Source organism: Phyllostomus hastatus, unplaced genomic scaffold (genome assembly GCF_019186645.2).
Source record: "Phyllostomus hastatus isolate PE091 unplaced genomic scaffold, TTU_PhHast_1.1 phas_scaffold_78, whole genome shotgun sequence".
NCBI lineage: Eukaryota > Metazoa > Chordata > Mammalia > Chiroptera > Phyllostomidae > Phyllostomus > Phyllostomus hastatus.
The window spans coordinates 882,099-898,965 of NW_025334041.1; the positions used below are offsets into that span (position 1 = coordinate 882,099).

Below are 16,867 nucleotides of genomic sequence, written 5' to 3' on the forward strand. Positions count from 1 at the left end.
TTACTTTAAATCATTTAATTTTATTCCATAAAAAATAAAACTGTTTAAAAACCTCCTGAGACTTGTGTGATTATGCATTCTGTGCAGACAAAAGTCCCAGATAATACAAGAAGTTGACCCAATTGATAAAAAAAAAAAACTGTAATGATCCTTTCTTGAAAGACAAAAGGAATCTTATGCACCCTTTGCAGTTTTTTAAATTTACATTTTAAATTAAATTTAGCCAATTAATGATTCGCTATTTCAGAATTGCTAACATGTTGACACTGCTTCCGCACATTTTTTCAAATGCCCCCGAGTCGAGGGCGGAGACCACCAGGGACGGGCGGGAGCCTGCTCACATGGCTTTGTGAGTAGCCAGTGAACCCCCTTCTGACTTAACACCGGCCAGGCCTCAGGGGTCAGCAGTCCAGCCCCAGGACAACCCGGGGAGCTGTGCCAATGCTCATTATGTTGTTTACCGTGCAGAAGTGCCCTCATCCTGTCCCCTGAAACGGCGGCCAGGATGTGGCGCTGGAAAGAAGGCCCCCCCCCTGCCCCCGCAGCTGCAGAGGCTGGGAGCTGCCCCGGGAAGTGTCTGCGTTTCCTGAGGTCTTGGAGGCGTGCACAGTGTGAGAGGGTCTTCACACGGGTGGTCTCAGTTCTCCTTTTACCTGGTTTTTAAACATGTCGTGACTTTTGTAAGTGAGATCCTCCAGTTGATGGTTGCATGCATTGGTGCTCGATATCGATTTATAAGCGATCACTTTGTGACCACAAACTCATTGTAGGTTTTTCCTCGTTTGTAATACATTTTTAAATTGACTTTATCGCATTCCAAGGAATTCTTCAAATCATCTGCAGGCACTCACGTCTCAGACTTCCTCACCCACGTTAACCTCCCACTGCGCTGGCTTCTCTAACTGCATCGACCGGTGCCTCCTGGTCAGCGTTGGACAGCAGTGGACGCCCACACCCAGCACGAACAGAAACAGCTAACCGGTGCTGCCATGAGAAAGACTGTGGAGTGATACGTCTTGTACTGGACACAGGTTCGTGTCTCAATGCTCCTGCAACACGGGCCACCCTCAAAAGCTAACGTACCACAAGGAGACTGGAACCACACTCACAGTTTTTATTAGTAAAATCCATTCACTTTTTACCGGCACGTACGAACCCGATATTCGGCTCCTACGAGAGCCGTGAGTCTAGGGATGAGAACACGAGCATTCTGGACCCGAGGTCATGACCTGACCGTGGAGCACGGGGGACCCCAGGCCCTCTAGCTGGGGTCCCCCGGGCTGCCGTGGACCCGGAATCTGTATAAACACGTGTACTTCGGGTGTCCCCAGTTGCTGAGGATTTTAAGTTTCACACATAAGAAGGGTTCAGAAACTTCATGCTGGAAATAAAGAAAAGAGACCATGAGTGGCTTCTCGAGAAACCCACGCCAAAGAACCCTAAGGAATGCCGATGCGTGGGGACTCTTTCCCGCCTTCAGAAGCGGAATCGGACCCGCTCTAATGGAGGAGAAGGGCGCCCCCAGAAGGAACGAGGTCCTCAGAGCACACATGCAGGGTGAGGGAGATGACACGGTGGCCTGGGCCCCCACGTGCTCCACGGCCACCGTCACACGCCGCAGGGCTGCCTGTTGGCCGCCGTGGGGTGGGAGGCAGAGACACGGGCAGTCAGTCAAACACGCGTGTCCACAGGCACACTCATTTCTCCCCGTTGGCCAAGCCGAGTCCTGACCCCTCGCTCTCACGGGGTGCGAGATGCCTTCTACCCCCGTCATTTCCCGTGGCCGATGAGCAGCAGTGACGATTCATTTCACACACCTCAGTGACCCTCAGGAGGGTCACACGTGCGACTTGGCAATTCTCCCCAGTGCGTTAGGACGGCAAGTGCGCCTGTCCTATCTGGTGTTGAGTATTTATTCGCTCTGTCTCCGAGCTCCTCTGTGCCTCTAACCACGTCACACGCACCACCCCCCGCCCCCTTATGAGGACGGTGAGACAGTGACTGTGGACCCTAACAGCAGCGAGGGAATCCCACAGGTAAGACGGGGACCGAGGAGGTGGACGCACGGGGTCCGGCACCGACAACGCCCCTTCGTTATGACAGAAGCACGGGCCTGTGATTCTGGAACGTAACTGCATCACACTCCAGCCCACTGCGGGGCATTTTAGGTGAGGTGTTCAAATGGAAACCACAAATTATCACACCCATACTATTACCCGGCCAACCGCACTCAGGCAGGCCTCACTTCTGCTGGATCCCGTGTCTACACGTGTTTTAAAGTGATAGCAAACGTGGAAGAATGAGGCTCAGAAACTGCTTTTGTATTGGCCTGGCTTTTGTCTTAGCACGCAGGCAGGTGCTCAGAGCTAAGAGCGGAGGCTCAGCTTGGCCTCGCCGCCCCCCCACTTCCATCACCACCGTGCAGCAGGCGGCCCCAGCCTAGCCCTCCCGGGCGCGGAGGCGTGTCCGCCCTCGCCGGGGCCCCCCTTACCTGGAGCACGAACGTCTGCACGGCGGGCCTGGTCTTGCTGTACACGAACCGGCCCAGGAAGACCTCCTCTCCGTTACACTGCGCCGCGACGCCCTGCGGAGGACGCCGCGGGTGAGGGGCGGCTTCTCCAGGGGAGTACCTGGAGGCAGGTGTGTGTGTGTGCAGGCAGCAACAGTTCTCCAGGCGTCTTGGGGGCCCACCGGGGGCGCAGTGCTGTGCTAGGTGCCAGCACCCCTCCACGCCCAGCGGTGTCACACTTGGGACCCGCAGCCACGTCGGGGAACGGGCGGGCTGAGCTCCCACGGTCAGCGGTAACCAAAGCTGAGAGTGAGGCCGGCCGTGTAGCCCCCCCCCCCCCGAACATGAGGCCCACGGGCCCAGCACTCCCCTCCCAGGGGTAGGTCCAGGGGCAGTGAGAGCCCCGTCCGCTCTGTGGCTCGTGTGGACACGGCATCTTGGTGCATGTCGGCCAGAAACTCGGGAACAACTCCAGATCCGTCAAATGGTGAACAGATGGATAAAATGTGGTGTGTCACGCAATGACGTATTGTCAACAATTTAAAAAACAAAACAGTGACACGTATTATATAACGTGGACGAACCTTGAAAACACGACGCCAAGTTAAAGAAGCCACCCACAAAAGACCACCATGTGATTCCATTCGCAGGAAGCTTCCAGAAGGCCAGTCTACAGAGACTCGGCGTGTTGGCGGCTGCCTGGGGCTGGGGCACTGGGAGGGGGTGGGGGGTGGCGGCTAACAGGTGCAGGGTTTCTTCGAGGAGTGACAGAATGTGCTGAGACTGACTCAGCGCTGATGGACACGCAGCTCCGTGCGTACACTAAGGGCCACCGAAGTGTTAAATGGGTGGATTACGTCACGGTGTGTGGATTACGTCTCCGTAATAAAGTCGGACCCAAATGTGTTGGAGGATGGGAAAACCGTGGAGGAGAGCTAGTCCCCATTTTTCCACCCGAGAACATCAGTGGATAGGAACCAAAACTGAAAACTTAAGAAAATAATAAAAGTGATATGAAGGCAAGAACCCAAATGATTATTTTCAGCTAAACCTGTGGCAGGCGGAAGCTTCCGGAGAGTCAAAACCAGAGGCCGAAGAGGTGGGCAGGCAGAAACCGTGTTCCACCATCGAAAATGTGTGGGAATGTTCGATGTTTTCACGGTGTGTGTATGACGCTGATTAAAGTAAAATTAGTGGTGGGAATCCTCTGACCCAGCCCTGTCACTTTGCAGATGACAAAGCGGAATCCTGGAAGTCAGTGACGTTCTCACAGTGACACAGATGACGCCCCAGCTCCCAATTCTGGCCAACCACCTCCTCCCATAGTGCACTCTGAACAAGGTTCAGACGGCTTCTTACGTGGACAGAAAACTCCTTGGGGGCGCTGGAGATGCTGCCCGAGGGGGACACCTTCTCGGAGATGTGCTCCATGGTGACAGCGGTTGGGATGATGTCCCCGGCGAGCTTGATCAGGACGTGGCCCTGGGAACCTGGGAAGGCCCAGCACTTTCCGGGGTGGACATCGGGCTGCAAGGACAACAGAGTTCCCCTCTCGTCTGGCGGCACAAATCTGCCCCCACGACATGGCCGGCTGATCACCACTGATGACAGATCGCGCTTATGCCCGTAATAGGAGCCCTGCCCGGGTGCGGATCAAACAGGGAACCCCAGGCACCTCACGCCATGCTGGCGTCTCTTGGAGCCTCTGTCATGTGAGGGTCTTGTCACCCATCGTTCTCAGGGGCTCCCAGAAGGCAGTCAGCTGGTGTAAGTGGTGATGGGGTGCTGGTGACGGGGAAGGTACAATGGTGCTGGTGGTGCTCACTGTGACGGTGACGGAGGTGGTGGTGGTGGAGGTGGTGGAGGTATGGTGGTGGTGGAGGTGGTGGTGATGATGGAGGTGATGGAGGTGATGGAGGTGGTGGTGGTGGTGGAGGTGGTGGAGGTGGTGGTGATGGATGCGATGGTGCTGATGGTGCTGGTGCTGGTGTTCAGGGGGAAACACGGTGCGCTATTTTCTGGATCCGGACTAGTCTCTGGGACAAAAGTGCAGGTTTCCCCAGAAAGTGTGGCTAAACTGGAAACCGACTCAGGGGTGCAGGCTCCGGTCGGAGGAGCTCCACCGTCTGTGGGTGCCTGGTGCCTGCTGAGTGGGAGTGAGATGTCAGTGTAAACCTTGTCTGGAAATGTCTCCTGTTACTGCCGACCTTCCAGGAACGTGCTGGCCGGAACGGCACGGAGCTCAGCATGCGCACTTGGGGCGCACAAACCTCCCACAGGTGAGTGTGGGGGGACTGCACTCTGGGTGGAACAGAAGCCACAGAGGTCACCAGAGGGTGTGGACTGTGTATGTCTTATCGGAGCAGTGACCACTCTAGTTTACTGACCCTAAAGCAATACGTCAATGATGAATCGGTCACAGTTTACCGGCCGGAGGTTAAGAAATAACTCGTGTCGTTGGAGAGCTGAGTGTCCAAGGTGGGGCACAGGCTCTGTGACAATTCGGAGCCACCTCCGCGTTGGACGTCAGCAGGTCCGTGGCGAACAGCCACGAGCAACGCCCCGATGCAAAGAAGGCCGCCCCGCCCCGGCCTCACCTGGAGGACGACGTCCGGGGGCATCTGGTAGTTGAGGAGCCCGACCCCACGCCAGGACAGCTTCGCCTTGTCGCTCGAGTAACTCTCCGACGTCCCGGCGTCGACGATGGAGGCCCCTAAGAGGACGGACGTTTTCAGGGTGAAAAGTTCCAGGACTCGAGACGCCGCGTTGGGGCGTGAACGGTGTCGCTGGAAAAGGACTGGGCAAACTGCAGATGAGGTGACATCGTACTCAGGAGCTGGCAGAAAGGGTCGGGCTCTCCGGCCCTTCGCCGTGAGACCTGCTGCTTCGAGAGCGCCGGGCGTCCTCTGGGTGGGCGGGCGCCCCCCTCCACCCCGAAGCTGCTGTGACGGGCGGGCCCTGCCTCCGGCACCCCCGCTCCGAGGTGGCAGCGTGACGTGGGCTGTGTTCGGTGACTGGAGACCCAGGTGACCAGCTCTCGGGACCGAGGGCACTTTGGGTCGGCCCGGCCTGGCTCACCCACAGACAACAGTGTCCCAAAGGCACCGACAGGCCGTGTTTGTGAGAGCAGTTCTGCCGATTCTCGGGCCTTGACGGTCATCGGAGACACCGTCGGAAAGCACACCCATCAAAGGTCACCCTCTCCGGCCGCTTCGCTTGAGAAGCAGAACGTGTTTGTGCGTGAGAAGCACAGCAAACGCACGTCGTTTCCTCCAATCTCGTCTGCACGCCGCGGCTCAACGTGAGCGATGCGCGTGCGGCACTCCGACGGCCTGTCCTGAGACGGCACAGCGCACCGGTGACCGCGCCCGGGCTGCCAGCCGAGCCGGCGAGGATCCCAGACGGTCCGAGACATTCAAACTTCAGACCAACAGCGATTCTCCAGTACTAGCGTGCCTCACACAACGTCTGGAATATATCTATACTAAATACATTGCATGCGTTTGCCGGAAACTCAAGGATTTGAGTGGGGTCCTCTACCCGCTCTGGCCACTGGGCGTGCCTTGTTGTTTTTGGTGGGGGGCGCGCTGTCTTCTGCTCGGCCCGTCATTGGGGGCCGGACAGGCTGGAAGCTTCGCCCTTAGGTCTCCGGCCCGTCCTGAGCTCGTCCCTGCGCGGTGCGGTCAAGAGTAAGGATGTGCTTTCACCCTGGAGGTCCGACTGCCCCGCCCCATCGACCTGGCGCGCCTGCGTGGTCCAAGGGTCCCTCCCTCCCGGGCAGGGCCCGCCCTCTCTGGAGGTTCAGCCCCGTTCCTGCAGCCTCACCGGCGCCCGCTGCCTGTGTCCCTCCGCCGAGTCACAGGAAGCCTGGACGTCGGCCGTGCGGCTCCAGCTCCGCCCTTTCCGTGCCAGCCGCCGGCTGCCCTAACCCTCTGACGCCCCACGTCACGTGCACGTCAGACACGGGGGTGTGCAGCCTTTCGGCGTCCCGGGGCCGCGCCAGAAGAAGACGGGTTGTCTCTGGCCCCACGTTCAATGCACCGCGACACGTCATCACACACACACACAAATCACAGGATGTTTTAAGTACACGCACGATTTGGTGTTGGGCCGCACTCACAGCCGCCCTGGGCCGCGTGGGGTCCCGGGGCCGCAGGTCGGACGCCCCCGCGGCAGCCTGGAGACCCCCGCAGCTGCTGGGACCAAGCGTGGCCCGCGAGGGACCAGCGGGACAGCGGGGGAGAGTCCCAGCCCCTGCGCAGCCCCGAGCGTGCTGCGTCTGCGCTCGCGCCGCCGTCTTCCTTCCTGCGTCCCGTTGTCCCCCTGCCCTGTTGGCGTCCGTCTGTCCCGGGCACGCAGGCCCCACGCTGTCTCCCTGGGTTTGTGGCTGAGCATCCGGTGTGCTCCCGCCGCTGTTGTGAGCAGCGCGGGTTCTAAATTCTCTTTTTCCGAGTTTTTATCACTAGTACGTGAAAATCATGTATTTAACTTATAAACCTCACCGATTGTTTCTAGTGGATTTTTGGGGTGACTTTCTAGGTAAATCCCCGTGTTGTCTATGAACAGAGAGGTTTTTGTTTCTTCCTTTCCAACCTGCCTGCTTCTTTCCTCTCCCTCCTCTCTCCTCGCCACGGCCTCAGGGTGGCAGCAGAGGTCTGGGTGTGAGACCCCTCTTGCTGTCTGGTGTTTGCGCCTACAAACTCCACTGTGAGAGCAGCTCTGGCTGCACACCATAAATCTTTCTCGCCTCTGTTTTGACTTCCGCTTTGACCCACGGGTAATCTAGAAGTATATCGCTCAATTTCCAACGACTTGGGGACTTCCCAGATGTGTTCGTTATTGATTTCCAGTTCGTATTTCCACTCCACTCAGAGACAGCTCCAGCGCGACTGCAGTGGTCTTAGCGTTGTTCTGGCTCCGTGGCCTGGAGCGTGACTTGTCCTCATGGAGGTTCCGTGGGCACGTACCGAACGGCGTCTCCTGAGGCTGCCGGGTGCTCCGTTCTGTAAGGGTCCACGATGCCGAACCCCTGGTAGTGTCGTTTAGATCCTCCGTATGCTGCCCGATTTCCTGTCGCTTCTGCTAGTCACCGCCAGTCACGTTGGTGTATAAAATATACAGGGTTATGATGGCTGTGATGTCGAGCTAACTGGGGCCCCCTGACGTCGCTGCGGGGGGTCCCAGCTTTCTCCGCAGCCCCCTCTCAAGCATCCGTGAAGTGGCTCATACCAACCCGTGTTGGGAACCGCCCTGCCTGGTTTCAGAAGCTGTAACCCCCGCCAAGGCTAAGGCTGAGGGAGCGACCTTGGACCCTAAGCCACTAAGGAGACAAAAGCTTATCTCCCTGGCAGGGGCGCCGCTTCTGCTCCTTTTACTTCACCCTGCCTGGCCCCCAGTGCTTGGTCGGTTAGCCAATGACGGGTAAGATTCCCCAAGGGGGGAACGACCTAAGACAGGCACGATCACGTGGGAGGCCCCCAAGGAAGGACTTTGGAGGCTACAGCAAAAGGGGGTGGTGGACCCTTGCCCCTCGGCTTTGACACAGCCTGAGTCCTCATTGTCTGCGAGAAAATTCCCTAATCTCTTGGCTGCCTTACTTCCCTTGCTCCACCTGAGCCTGAAACAATGACAGAGGGTGGTGCAACCCTGTGCTGGAAAGGGCGGGTTCCCTGGGTGATCAGGCCTGAGAAAGAATATGTAAAATCCTGCGAAACCTGCTTTGTTTAGAATGCTCTCAGTTGAATGAGAAGGGTCCAAGGAAGAAGTAAGTTTGTTTCTTAAAGTTGTTTACAGCTCTTTAGCTATCTGATCCTAACTCAAAATAGGCCCTCAGACTTCCTTGTTATTTGATCCTTACTTCCCAGCAATGAGTAAAGAGCTTTACCTGAATTCCTGTGTAAACAAACCCAATAAAAGCCGTTAAGGAAAAGGCTCCTGGCCCTTCTCCTTCGAGAGATCGGCCACCTTTCCTCCCCAAGCAGATCACGTCTTGGTGGACTTATTCTCATCCGTGGCGGACAGGGGGCTCTGCGGACAAAGCTCCCCCACAAACCGAGACAAGCGACTCCAACCATTTCTACTCTCCTTCGCTGCCCGGAAAAGTCCACCTGCCTCCATCTTGAACGGCTGGACAGAGAAATCGGCTTCCCTGACAGAGGGAGACCGAGGGACGCACAGGACGGAGACCCCATGGAGGCAGTGTCCACCTCTCGCTCACCTGCGGACTTCAGCGCGTAGTCAGCCATCTGCACTTGGTCTTCTCTCAGCTTCTTCAGCACGTAATTTACCAAGTTTGACATTTCCTGTGCAGATTTGAAAAGAGCTTTCTGTTGGCAGCCCCGCCCACCGCTGCGGCTCTGACCATTCACACCGTGGGTCGGGGCCTCCGGCTCCCCGACCGGCAAACCCAGAGGAAGGAGCTTTACCGGGATCACGCAGAGCGCAGGCCGGCACTGCCTGGGCAGCTGGACGGGGTCCCCTTGCTCTGCCAAGGTCACACAGCAAGGCCCGACCAACCTCAGGCCCTGGCTGAAGCCCTAGTGACCAGCCGCTGTGGTCAGGGGTCAGGGAGATGGTCAAATGACACCGTTGGCGTGCCCTGCTGGGTGCCCCCTTCCCGGGCGTGTCTGCCTGCTAACGAAGACTGGGCTGGCCAATGCCCGTGTGGGAGTTGGGGCAGCTCACGTGCAGTGCGTGACTGCTAGGGTTGGGCAGCGCTCCTCTGAGTTAACACTGGCTTGTGACGGATGCTCTGATGCGACGGAAGCAGGTGTCCCGGCAGGGCACCCCGGGGACACCTCCTCATGGGGCCCGAGGGCGGGAGGAGGCCGGGCTCAGAGCCCCCGCGCCTTCTAACTCCTCATGCGCAGCCCAGCCCCTCAGAGAGCCCCCCTCCCGAGTGCTCTGTGGCCGGTTTGTTTACCGGAGAAGGAACCAGAGTCAGTGGTTTATTTTATGGGTGGGAGTCAGTCACACTGCCCCACAGCCTTCTCGGGACCGAGCCTCGATGGCAGTGAGGGCCCAGGACAAGCTTTAGGGAGGGAAGGCCCGTTGGCGTGGACATGTAGAGGTGGGGGCGGGGGGCAGCCAGCCCTCGACTCCTTCGCTCAGGGACGAGGTGGGACCTGTCGCAGAGGGGAACTCGGGCCAGGCCCCGGCCCCCGTTACCTTGTCCAGGTCCTCGGTGTGGCCCTGGGCCCTGGGGGCGTCCCCCTCGGCCACCCAGCTGTAATTGTGCAGCCCGGCCCGCGTGTCTCTAAGCAACACCGTCAGCACATTGATTTTTTCCGTTAAGAGTAGAATTTCACGGAGGTTGTTTTCCAAAGTCTGGCTTTCCTTCCTGTGAGCAGAGAGAGCCCAGGTGTAAAGGGAGGAGGAGACGGGCTTCAGGCGTCGGCCCGTGCGGGGCTCGAGCGGCCGCGAGGAGGAGGAGGAAGCCCGACTGTGCGGGGAGCCCAGGGCGGCCCGTCGGTCGGGGCCTGGGGGTTCAGCACAGGTGCAAAGCCGGGACGTCCCGGGGCCGTGTCCCAAGGGGTCTGAGGGCTCGGGCGGGGTGCACCCCCAGTAGGCACGTCGGGCTCAGCCAGGGCCCCCTGGGAGTTCCGCTGCTCTGACCGGGGAGGCTGGGTGATGACCCACTCTCGCTCCTTCCGGCTGGAGCACCTCGTGCTGAGTGTGGGAGGAGCTGGTTTCCAGTTGGAGCCTCAAGGGCCTGTGGACCAGCCTCAGGGAGGGGTGGGGGGGCTCGGCCCCGGGGGAGACCCGACTGCAGGGAAGGGGCTCTGCGGCCCCCGCAGTCTGAAAACGGCCGGGGTGGCGAACCCACAGGTGCTTCTGCACGTGGGGGAGGGTGAGACTCCAGTCCGTAAAAGAACATGTTCCCAGCGTGGGAAAGACGGGAACTTTGAAGAAATGAACTCGCTTCGGCGTGTGTCTGACCGCTAGTATGCTATGCAAACGAACAGTGACGACACAGGGACCGTGCGTGTGACTCTGTGTCCCCTGCACGGCCCGACTGTGCCGCGCACTTCGGAAAGGTGCCAGCGCTGCACCCTCCCTCCTCCGGGGCAGGGACGGCTTGAGTCCCCGCCCACCGGCCTGTCTTCCTGGTCTAGGTCGTGTCCGTTGTTCGAATCATAAGAAATAACACTGAAAGCACCTCCCATTGCATATTTTGTTCGACGGCTGTCTACAGAAGCAGAAAGGACCCCAGTGTTACAGTTTTGCACAGACCTTTCAGGGCTTGGAACCGCGGCCGAAGGGCCCGCGGTCAGAGACCCCGCTCGCTCACCTGAGGAGTTCCAGGTGCTCCTTTGGCATCCGGAGCCGGGCCTGGAAGAAAGGGCTGCTGTGAACCTGCTTGTCCCGGGAGACGCGTTTCTCTCAGACATTCCGGTTCCCCCCCCGGCCAGGCCTGATGGGGGGGACGCACGGGGTCCCCGGAGACACCTGCCTCAGTGGTCACACAGCTGCCGAGGCGGGGCATCCCGTGATAGCACACCTGGGCGCTGGGCAACAAGCAGCCAGCAGCTCGGGCTGGCGGGCGGGGCTCCAAGAAGCCTGGGTGTGCGACCCAGGCCACAGGTCTATCCCTGAGGGGCGCCGGTCCGGCCCCCCACCTACAAAGCCGTTCAGGGGCACCCTCGTTAAAGGCGCCTCTGAGGGTGAGGGGAAAGGTGTGTTCAATGTGCTCACTATCACCTCCAGTGCGCGGCCGGCATACCCCGGGGCCCGGGGCAGACGTACGCAGTTCTACGTCACTAAGGGTCCCCGTAAAAGGACCACCTGAAAACTGACTCTTCTCTCTCTGTCCTCTTTGGAGTTTGTCCTAAGTGGAAAATCAAGGATGGGTAAAAAGGTTTAGCAACAAGGATGCTTATGTTCACAGTGCTGAAAAACTGCCAACAAGTCAGCGCGGTGGGAGTATTCCTTGAATACACTATTCATCGCATGTCGGTCGGCCACGGGACGCTGCCATAGATTATATGTAACGACAAGAGAACCTGTTCAAAACCCCGGTTAGCGTTAGCGGACTGGGAACCAGCCCTGAGCAGCTCGCTGCCTGGAGCTTGGCACCGTAGGAGTCACGCTGAGGGAGTGTCCCGGGGGGGCGGGGTGGGGGGCTGCCGACGGGGCTCCTCTGGGTGTCACAATCGGTACGGCCGCTGGGCAGCGGGCGGCCCGGAGCGGCACCCGGTGCTCACGGAGAGGCCTGGCCTGGCCGCCTGCGTCGTCTGCCTCGGATCTCCGTGTGCCCCACAAACAGGACGTCCCCGGCGGGCAGGCAGACGCGCCCGGTCACACGTGAGGTTCGAAATGAGTGACGCGCACAACGGGGCGTCACCTGGTAGTCGTGGAGCCTGGAGACGCGCTCTGCGATCCCTGCAAAAAACCCTCGGGGCTTCCGGCGCAGTTCTCTGTCCTTGAGCCAGGCGCGGTGTGCGAATCCTGTCACAGAGGGAAGGTCGCCTCTGGTTAGCGAGAGGGCGGGCGTTACAAGGCAGTCACGTGTAGTAACAGGGACGCCCCCAAGTACGGAGGACTCGGGGACCCCTGGGCAGGTGCCAGACCCTCGGGTGGCCAGGTAAGGGGCTCGGACACTGGGCCCTCCCCCGAAACACCCGTGAGCAGCCAAGGGAACGGGGTCCACCTCTCGGGGACTCTGAAATCTGACCCACACTTTCCAGCACCCGGAGGACCCACAGAAAGGGCAGAGTCTCTCTGGTGAGAGCGCAGTGCGCCCGCCTGGCCCCGGCCGTCCCCCAGCGAGACGGCGGTGGCTGTGGGGACGGTGGTCCGCACCCCTGGGGCGCTTGCCGGTGCCGGCAGCCCCTGGAGCTTGTCCTCAGACTGCTGCGACTGGGAGTCAGAGACGGTGTGGAGGCCGACCCTGCTTTCTGCCACCCCCGGGCCTGGGAGGGCTTTTCGGGAGGCTGTGACGTCTGTCGAAGGGTTTGTCATAAACCGGCTATGCCCCCCCCCCCCGCCGGAAGAGGGCCAGTGGCTGCTGGGGCACGGGGCGGACGGACACAGAAGTCTGGAGGGGAAGGCAGAGCAGAGAGGCCCCCGTGGGAGCGAGGGCGGGAAAGATCCCGGAGAGTGAACCCGGGCAAACCCAGGGGGCGGGGCCGGAGCCCCGTGCCCCCCTCCTTGCAGGGTCAGGCCGGGTGGTGCCCGGCAGCCCAGACTGGGAGAGTGGTTTCTCTCTCCCCCTCTCCCCCGGCCCCCATCATTGGCTGAAAAGACTACCCCCCCGCCCCCACTGAGTGGTCTTGGCCCCTGGGCCCCGAACCCCGTCCTCTGCAGAGGCACAAAGCAGACGGTTGGGTGTGGGGCCAAGGACAGGGGAGCTGGGGGCACGGGCCGGGGGCGAAACGGCTTCCAGTTGGAGGTGCCGGCTGCACCGCGAGGTGCACGCTCTAAATGCCACCGGGTGCTCGGCTGCTCCGTCCCCGCGGTCGGTTTCAGATCACGCGGGTTTCGCCCCGTGGCAAAGTGTGCAGCTGTCAGCAGAAACCGGCAGAAGGAGGGTGTAGCCCGGCAGGTGCGGCCCAGGGTCCAGGTGGGCCCAAGGTCTTCCTGCTTCACAGGAAGCAGCACTCGGGGCGCCTCCAACTGCCAAGTGGCGCTTCCTGGCAGCGCCGGGTTGAAACCTAGATTTCCTGGGCAGTCTCTCCTCACGCTGTCCGAATATCACAGAGCGGTTTTCCGCGTCGGGGGTGGGGGTGGGGGGACCGGTGTTACCAGCGCACAGCACGGTCACGGCCACTCTGTCCAGAATCCCATGATCCCATGATGAGCGAGAGTCCTGGGTTGTCACCCCCCCAGTCCCGTCACCCGGACTCGGAAGAGGCCAACCCTCCGTGTTGGCAGTACGACTTTGCCTTCGCTGCAGAGCGACTTCCGTGGCTTCAGACCGTGACCCTGAGAGGGAAGGACGCGCTCTCGGCGTTTGCAGTGCAGAGGCTCGCGTTACCGTGACAACAGAATAAAAGACAGAACAGGAGCTGCAGGACCGTGCAGCCGGCTCCAGCGGTTTGCATGCCGATTCGCAAACGTGACGTCCTGGCGCGTCCTGGCGCCCGGGGCCCTCTGCTCATCGCGGCGGCGACGGCGGGCAGGGGCTGTCGGGGGCCTGCCTGAGGACCACCTACCTGTCAGCAGAACCGACAGCGCGAACACCCCGAGGACGACCCTCCAGGACGGCGCCGCCCTGCGGGGAGGAGAGACACCGGAGGAATTCAGCGTCACGTGAACCTGCCCTGGGAACCGCCCCAAGCAAGTCAGCGCCGGTGCCAACTCCGGGCTGGCTCTGGGAACTCACTCAGCTCCTCCCCCGCCACCTTCGACCTGCGACCTGCGGAGGGGAGGGTTTTCAGGACGGCGCCCCAAGACCCTGGCAGCCCCCGAGCGCGCTCCTGGTGGGCCCAGTGAGAAAGCCCTCCCATTGGGCTGTGATCTGCAAAGCCCCGCCCACCCCGGCCCGCCCCTGGGGTTCCGTCTCCTGGGGACCTGCTTTGCTACCCGGGGTGGTGACTTGCCCCCGTCTGCTACCGTGGGGGACGCCCTCCTCGGACGGTGGCTTTGCGGCACCCCTTCTATTCTCCGGGCAGCTCCTGGCAGGCGTGCCCCTGCTCCCGGTGGGACGGTTATTGTGTCTTTGCGTCTCAGCAGGCAGCATGGGGGTGGGGGGCAGGGGCTGCAGTGGGGGGTGTCCTCAGGCCACCCAGTGCACAGGGCTTCCCGCTGCCCCCTCCCAGGTGATGTCACACCTGTGCTGCTGAGACCAGCCACAGCTGGTGGCTCCAGCCGTGTCCCCTCAGGCCGGTGCGGTCAAGTCCCAGCCAGGGACGTGGGAAAGGCCAGCGTGCACCCTGAGCCCCGCGTGGTGCCACCCATCCCGCGCACTGCGGCCCACGGAGCCCGCGCAGGTGGTGAGGAAGGGGCGCCAGCGAGCTGCGGGTCCCCGCCGTCCCCTCCCAGCCGCCGAGGGTCAGGCTTTTGTTCCTAAACTTCGTTTTCAATCACGGTGGTCATCGAGTGTTATTCTGTATCAGTTTCGGACGAAGAGCAAAGTGCTTAGGAGACCACGCTCTTCACGGCACAGCCCCCCACTGCTCCACGCACCCACGGGGCCCCGCGCCGGTCACCTCCACGTTGGGCACCGTGCCTCCTGTGCGCTGTGCCCCGCGTCTCGTGGCTGCTCTGTGACCGCCCTTTGTGCCGCTTAACCGAGTGACTGCATCCACCCGCCCTGCCCCCTTCCCCGCGGACAGCCGTCAGCCCGAGTCTGTGTCTGTGTCTGTGCTGTCTCCGTATCCGTATCCCGGTCATGGGGTCCCACGTGGAGGTGGAGTCGTGGTGTTCGTCCTGGTGGTGCGCTCAGTGGAACAAGCCCGTCAGAGGAAGACCAGAGGTCATTCGTTCAAACGGTGGCCTCTCCTCCCAGCCCCTGTCCCCAGCCCCCTGTGGTGGACTTGGGCCACTCTGCCGTGGAAAGACGGCGGCCGCGGAGTCCTGTGACCAAGGGAAGGCCCCAGAGCAAATGCCCGGAAATGGTCTCTGAGGGGGAGAGGCGCTCTGGCCGGGCTGCTCCGCCAGGTGAGACCGGGTCGGGCGGGGCCCCTGCTGCAGAGCCACACACCTGCTGGCGGCCGGGGCCTCGCGCCCGGGGTGCGGGACGGGGACACTGGAGCTCCTGCCGGGTTCTCCCGTCGGGCCCCCGGCACTCGGGGCGCCCTGCTGCGGCTCCGGCCTTCCACTCATGCCCCGGCGACAGACGGTGACGGGGGGCCGGGAGGGGGGGCCGTCCTGCTTGTCCTCTGTCTTCACCTCATGGGGCCCGCACACGGCGCGTAGGGGGCTGGGCTGGTTCTCTGCCTTCTTGCCTCTGGGTGCCTCTCCTTCCAGGGGAGACGGGGAGTCGGCCAGTCCCCAGGTGCGTGGGCTCCTCTGTGGCATCACCCTCCTGTGACACGTCACCCCTCTGTGACACGTCACAATGGCCGTGTCAGGGGTGCGCTGGCCACCTCTGCACCCGGGGTTCTCGTCCGGGCCACGTCGCCGGTGGTGTCAGCTCAGCGCCTCCCAGACACGCCCGAGAGTGTGGGGGCCCCAGGACCCAGCCCTCTGCGCACGAAGCAGTCCCTGTGGGGTCTTTTTAAAAATGGAACGTCACACACACAACGGGAGGCCCCGAAAGAGCAGTCCCCAAGCCCAGTCCCTTGTCTTTCTTTCCCACCCCAGCTACAACCCGAAAACCGTCACCGCCGTTTATTTTTGACATTTTATCGCGTGATCCGAGTCCGTAAGTGAGGCCACACGGGTTTGTGCTTTTGCCCCGCCTTGTCTGTCTGGGGACCTGTGGACACCAGCCCATTCGCTCGGCCTGTGCGTGGTGTCTCGTGGCCCAGACGTGACTGTCACCACCCGTTCACGTGCAGGTGCGCCCCAGGTGGGCCTGGGTCCCCGCAGCACCGGCAGGGCAGCGCCTGTCCCCACGCACATCCGGCACACACCGGGCACGAGGCGTGGACGGGCCGTGAGCACACGCACTTTGGGGGACGGTGCCCGGGGGACCGTCACTTCTCTTGCCGCCCCTGGAGATACCGCCCCGCGGACTGCGGACCCCACTGCAGCGGGCGGCCATTCTGCCTGACCTCTCCCCTTCACCCCCCTCCTCTTTGGGGGCAGTTTGGCTTTTTTCCCTCCCGCAGTGTTCCGGGCTTTTCGGTTGTCTCGTGTGTTCTCCATTCCGCTCCAAAGCAGCGCAGCGAGCCCGGGGTTGTTATCTCCCTCCTTCGCACTCAGACAGTGACGCTTCCAGCGGCATGCGTGCATGTGTTTCTTCCGTCCCGGGCCGCCTTTCACCGCCGGCTCCGACCCCGCCGCTCCGTCCCAGCCCCCGTTCCCCTGCGACGCGCAGCTGTGGCGTCTGTTAGCTCCTTCTGTGCGGCTCAGCTGGCGCTTCCCATTTGTCTTTGGGTTTTGTTTCTGTTACTCGTTACTCTCTGCCGGTCTCAGGATAGATGGCCCTTCCCTGTACAGTCACACGCTCTTTGCTTCCGTGACATCCAGCTCTGTGCCAAGCCACCCCACACGTCCCACCTTCTAACCCAGTGGCCCACACTTCAAGGGCGACGCGATGCCTCTGGGTAGCAAAGTGCTGCCCCCCGAACCCTTCTGCCTTCTCCTCTCGCTTCTCTTCCCCTGCTGACCACCAGGTTATGTTTTCTTTCGAAGACACGAAATAGATGTACACAACTACCCAGGTGGGCAAAAGGAGGCTTACAGAGCTTTGTACAGAAAGCAACGCCGTAGTTCACAGGCAACAACAATAGGAGGCTGACTGGGTCTCGC

General features: G+C 61.1%; 1 protein-coding gene across 1 annotated transcript; it reads right to left on the reverse strand.

Annotated features, from left to right (window-relative positions):
* Positions 1-1,261: 1,261 nt before the first annotated feature.
* On the reverse strand, positions 1,262-15,469 carry SUN3 (Sad1 and UNC84 domain containing 3). Its single transcript, XM_045828853.1, has 10 exons — positions 15,153-15,469; positions 13,663-13,721; positions 11,853-11,956; positions 10,800-10,840; positions 9,677-9,848; positions 8,727-8,811; positions 5,107-5,222; positions 3,869-4,036; positions 2,492-2,584; positions 1,262-1,381 (listed from the first exon to the last, which is right to left on the reverse strand). Exons 1-10 carry the CDS (start codon positions 15,467-15,469, stop codon positions 1,262-1,264), a joined length of 1,275 nt encoding a protein of 424 aa, XP_045684809.1.
* Positions 15,470-16,867: the final 1,398 nt, after the last annotated feature.

What these genes read in the sequence shown, in the direction of transcription:
- SUN3 (XM_045828853.1), bottom strand. Translation starts at nt 15,469, where the DNA reads ATGCCACAGAGGAGCCCACGCACCTGGGGACTGGCCGACTCCCCGTCT. An exon ending in GAGGCCCCGGCCGCCAGCAG is followed by an intron (nt 13,722 to 15,152) that starts GTGTGTGGCTCT and finishes TCCTCCCCGCAG; the next exon opens with GGCGGCGCCGTCCTGGAGGG. An exon ending in TGCAGACGTTCGTGCTCCAG is followed by an intron (nt 1,382 to 2,491) that starts GTAAGGGGGGCC and finishes CTTTATTTCCAG; the next exon opens with CATGAAGTTTCTGAACCCTT.